Source organism: Cicer arietinum, chromosome 7 (assembly GCF_000331145.2).
Source record: "Cicer arietinum cultivar CDC Frontier isolate Library 1 chromosome 7, Cicar.CDCFrontier_v2.0, whole genome shotgun sequence".
Taxonomy (NCBI): Eukaryota; Viridiplantae; Streptophyta; class Magnoliopsida; order Fabales; family Fabaceae; genus Cicer; species Cicer arietinum.
Genome location: NC_021166.2, coordinates 13,362,110 through 13,367,256, shown reverse-complemented (window position 1 = coordinate 13,367,256; position 5,147 = coordinate 13,362,110). Strand labels below are relative to the sequence as shown.

Sequence of the window (5,147 nt, the reverse complement as noted above, 5' to 3'; positions counted from 1 at the left end):
CTATTTTAATTTTGGAGGGGCTTAGGGAGTAGTATAAACTATAGGTTAAATATTTGATTTGTAACAAAAAATAAATATTTGATTATTACTTGTCTTTAATGAATGAATATTGCCTCCATTTTCGTATATAAAATTATATCTTTAAATCACAATAATAAAGAAAATTACTTGGAGTATTAAATTTTTTGGTAATTATTAATATTTCGGTCTCAAATATAAATTAAAATAGAGGTAAAAAAAAAATTCCTAATCTAAAATTTGGACTAGATACATTTATCTTCTTTAAGAGTACTACTCTTGTTTATATTTAAGATAAAATATAGTATTATTTTACTAATGTACTGTTGGAGAAAGATAATTAGTTTATCGATTTATTGTAGTATTTATTAAAAAGATGTAAATTAATAAAAAAATAATAATTAATATAGTTAAAAAATAAAAATAAAAACATTTTAAAAAGGGACAATAATTATTTTAGAAGGATTTTATATTTAAGGATTGAGGTAATATGCCAGTATTTTATAATATTAATAAACCCTAAATACTTTTTTTTATTATGCTCTTTATTATTTACTACTTTATGTTTTTTCAATTAATGGTCGATATTTCTCAAATTGTTATAACTTTTTTCAAATAACATTAATTATATTTTTTTAATGTGTATAAATTTAGTCCACTAACATACAATTTAAAGATGAACATTTTCTACGGATACATACATTGAAAAATTAACTTGTTTTAGTTTTATCAAAATTAAATAATCAATAATTTGATTATATATCTATATATTAAAACCTTTAATTTAATCAATTTTAATAAATATTATAATAATATACATGTGAATAAATTAAAAAATTAATAATACCCATTTGATTGTACTCATTTTTTATAAATAAATATTGTAAATATATAGAGTAGATTAGGAATTTGGTATTTTGCTTTAATGGATATAGATGCTTGTGCCCCGTTGACCATGAAAATCCATCATTCTCTCCCTCACGGTTAGTCGGTTACCCTTTTCCATATATTTTTGTCGTTGGCAATGGCAATATTTTAAACGAGTCTTCATTTTCAACTTTGCAGTAATGAACAATTACCGAGACATAGATCTACTTACCCAATAGATTTTGCACACATAAGCCTCTTTAATTTCGCATTTATTATTAATAATTATTCTTGTTATCACATTCTTTATTAGTTTTGTCCTAAGATTATAATCTGCTAGTACAACAAAAAGAAGAAAATACCAAACGATTTTGTCATTTAAATTTAAACTATAGCATCACCATCGTCAACCTCGCATTATTTCTAGCTTCAGAGCAAATTCAACACATAAAGACACATTATTTCACTTTCTCTCTATTTGACTCTTCAGTCAGAGAGAGAGACAGAGAATGAAGCTCTCAACATTGCTGCAGAACCGCCGGAGCAACAGCATCAAAGTACCGCCGCCATTGGAGTCCTCCGGCGAAGTAACCGGAAAATCTCCAGTAGGCTCTTTCTGTCTCTTCCTTCATGCCGCGTTCTGCCTCATCAGCCTCGCCCTAGGATTTCGCTTCTCCCGTATCTTCTTCCTGTTCCTCTTCTCCACTTCCTCCACTTCCTCCACCAATTTCTATGTTGCTCCGTTCCGCGCCGGCGACGGAGAAGCATCCTCCCCTCTCCGCATCCAGTCATCAGTCACCGCGAATCCGATCGGGAAAGTTGAGAGTCCGGTTAACATTTCAGCTCCGGATGGCGGCTCCACCGGTAGCCGTGTGGTCGTCGGTCGCCACGGGACCCGAATCCGGTCGTGGCCGCATCCGAATCCCGACGAGGTAATGAAGGCTCACCGGATAATTGAGAGAGTTCAGATGGAGCAGAAAGTTCTATTCGGAGTAAAGAACCCTAAGACTGTTATTGCCGTGACGCCGACCTACGTGCGGACGTTCCAGAAGCTTCACTTAATCGGCGTGATGCACTCACTGATGCTTGTACCGTACGATCTTGTGTGGATCGTGGTGGAGGCCGGAGGTGTCACCAATGAGACGGCTTCAATAGTTGCTAATTCAGGGCTCAGAATCATTCACACTGGCTTCAATCAAAGAATGCCGATTTCCTGGAACGACAGGCATAAATTGGAAGCTCGAATGCGACTTCATGCTTTAAGGTATACCAATTTGGGAGAAACTGTTTTTTTTCCTAATTTGTGGATAATGAATTAATACTCCAATTAAAAACTTATGAAGCTCGAATACTCACATTGGACACGACACTGATACTAACCTGTTGGCAACGGTAATCATTTGAGAAAATATATTAATTGAACATAACCAATGTGTTATTGGTAACGGGTGTTGGACACGAAAACACACATTCAATCAGAAGTGTTAATGCTACAACGTTAAAAACAAAACTAAGCAATATTGTAGCACTTCATTCTATTAGCCTGTTTATTATGCTTGACAAATACATGGTAATGTTTATTTCCACGGATATGATTGTTTCCTTTGTGGATGTTTTTGCATGATCTGAAAATTTAGTTCGTTGATAGGTAAACATTTGATTGTTTGCCATGTGGTGGAACAGAATTGTGAGAAAAGAGGAGCTGGATGGAGTTGTGATGTTTGCAGATGATAGCAATATGCATAGTATGGAGTTATTTGATGAAATTCAGAGTGTGAAATGGATAGGGGCATTTTCGGTTGGAATACTTGTTCAATCTGATAAGGATGAATCTTCAACCTTATTGGAAGAGGAGAAGGCCCCACCAATGCCGGTTCAAGGTCCTGCTTGTAATTCGACGAATCATTTGGTTGGGTTGCATACTTATGATTCGTTGAAATATGCAAGGAGGAGTGCCGTTTATATAGGTGACAGGGCACCTGTGCTACCTAGAAAGCTTGAATGGTCTGGGTTTGTATTGAATTCCAGGTTGGTTTGGAAGGATCTTGATGATAAACCAGATTGGATTAAGGATATTGATGCGTTAGATGGAGTTGATAAGGACATTGACAGTCCACTGTCTCTGCTGAAAGACTCCTCCATGTTAGAACCACTCGGGAGTTGTGGACACCATGTTTTGCTTTGGTGGCTGCGGGTTGAAGCTCGCACAGACAGCAAATTCCCACCCCAGTGAGTAATCTCTTAATTTATAATATACTAGTTCTTACCTATGTTCGATTATTATAAAGTATTCCTTCAATCAATATAAATATAAAGAGAATTTTTTTAAGCGTTTTGGGATTTTTTGTGGGTTTTATTTATGGAAATCTGTGGCATGGCATTTATTTAAAACAGATGTGCGACAATATGAAATCTAGAAGGCAAATGTCAATGCTTAAAACTTGAAGTCTAACAATTTAGATTCTTGAAAATATCCATGAGATTTAAATGTACTTTGGCAGTGTGGTAAGTCAGAAGGATATACTATTTCATTGGTGTTTCTGTGGTTAACATGAACCTATCTGCTTGCTTGCATAGGCAAAACAAAGCACCATGTGATATTAGACTCATGTACCAAGGATGGTGTTTATGTGTGTTTGCAAACTTGAATTTTGGTGATCTTGATTTTGTGATTTTTTTCTCACTAAATCTTGATTTTTTGAAATTTGATTTTAGTTAAAAGTGAATTTGGAATCAGTAATTTATGTTTTGAAAGTTCTATCTCCATAGTATGATTTTGGGAAGCTAGGGATGAAATTGTCAGCCAAACGCAAAAACTGAGTTTTTTTCACCTTTTAGTCTAATGTGCTTTTAGGAGAAAAAACAATTTTGTTTGACAACCTCTAAACATGCAAAAAAGAAGGACAAACTCAAGTTAAAACCCACGTTTTACAGTCCCAAATGTGGATTTTAACATCCACAAGTAGTTCTTTTGAAGCACTTATTAATATGATCTAAGTCAGAGTGGCTGGGCTATGCACAATCTAGCTGACTAAGCGAACTGCTGCCAAATTGGGCCGATTTTGTTGTAGACATCAGATGTCACATGTTATTACATTTTCAGGTCATTTAGGGATCCAGTCTTGTTGACTTGGAAAAAGTAAAATACTCACATTTATACATGAAATATAGCTATAAGGGAGAAACTGAGAAGACTATATGAACGACTAGTAGTATTCTGTTAGCCCCTCATGGCTATGTCGTATATTTGTAATGTATTGCTGTGGGTCAGGTCTAGTTGCTATCGATTTATCTCAGTTTGAACACCTGGCACTGCCAGCTAAGCTTAAGTGAGTCACTTATGCATATTTTTTAGAGTCTGTTAAGTGTTAGTTGGCCTGCAAGCTAGTTAGTAACAGTAATCAGAAGGTTCTAAAATTCTGTAATATTCCAAAATCTTGATAGAATCTGTGGAATGAAATCGAACTTTCAGAATTCAAATTTGACTCTGTATTTCGAAGTATCCCGGCAGCAATGGTTGTGCCACAAATAAGAGCATTATGACTTCTGACATAATCGTTTCTATAGTTCTCCACAAAGTGAAAACCAAAAGTAAAATAATAAATACAATTAATAGTGATCCAGATGCAAAGTATATAATATAAAATAAGCTGTAAGGTTATTGACAGTGAAAAGCTGTCAAATATGATTTTCATTGGTGTTGAAACCATATATTTTAGCAATTTATCTTTTCACACGTGATATGTAGTGTTCATATAATTTACACGGAAGTCTGAGGATTGTAATGAATAACCAAATAACAGTACAAGTCTCAAACTAAGTTGAGAATAACTCCTGGTGGATTAGTCCTACTGGGAAAAGACAAAAAGTTTGTGCTAAATGACATGGATAAGCTCTTTTTCCTCCTCCTGGGAGGAGTGCAAAGCGGTATTTCATTTTTCTGTTTTGTTTGGCAACATTGGAGGTTTCTATTATTGAAAAAGGGGTTTGGGATACCACTGTTACCATTAGAACAGTCTCAGTATTTGAATTATATATTAGTGATACTTTATGACATTTGAATTTGAAATACTAATTGTCGTTATAATACTCAATCAAAAATACAGCTTGAATTTCTAAATTTGGAATTTGTAATTTGTAATTAATAACAATCCGCATTTTACCATTCAATTAGAAAGTTTTTATTGGTAATTTTTTAAATCTACAAATAATATTATAATTAATAAAATAAAAAGATTTCCTATTTATATACAAGCATCTCT

At 34.0% G+C, this 5,147-nt stretch overlaps 1 protein-coding gene across 1 annotated transcript in view; it reads left to right on the top strand.

Annotated features, from left to right (window-relative positions):
• Window positions 1-1,070: 1,070 nt before the first annotated feature.
• LOC101492806 (probable beta-1,4-xylosyltransferase IRX14H) overlaps window positions 1,071-5,147 on the top strand; it is a 5,895-nt gene continuing 1,818 nt past the window's right edge. Inside the window, exons 1-2 of the mRNA XM_004509050.4 lie at window positions 1,071-2,149; window positions 2,569-3,114. Coding sequence (XP_004509107.1) covers window positions 1,395-2,149; window positions 2,569-3,114 — 1,301 coding nt within the window. The 5' untranslated portion in view covers window positions 1,071-1,394. The remainder of the gene's footprint in view (window positions 2,150-2,568; window positions 3,115-5,147) is intronic.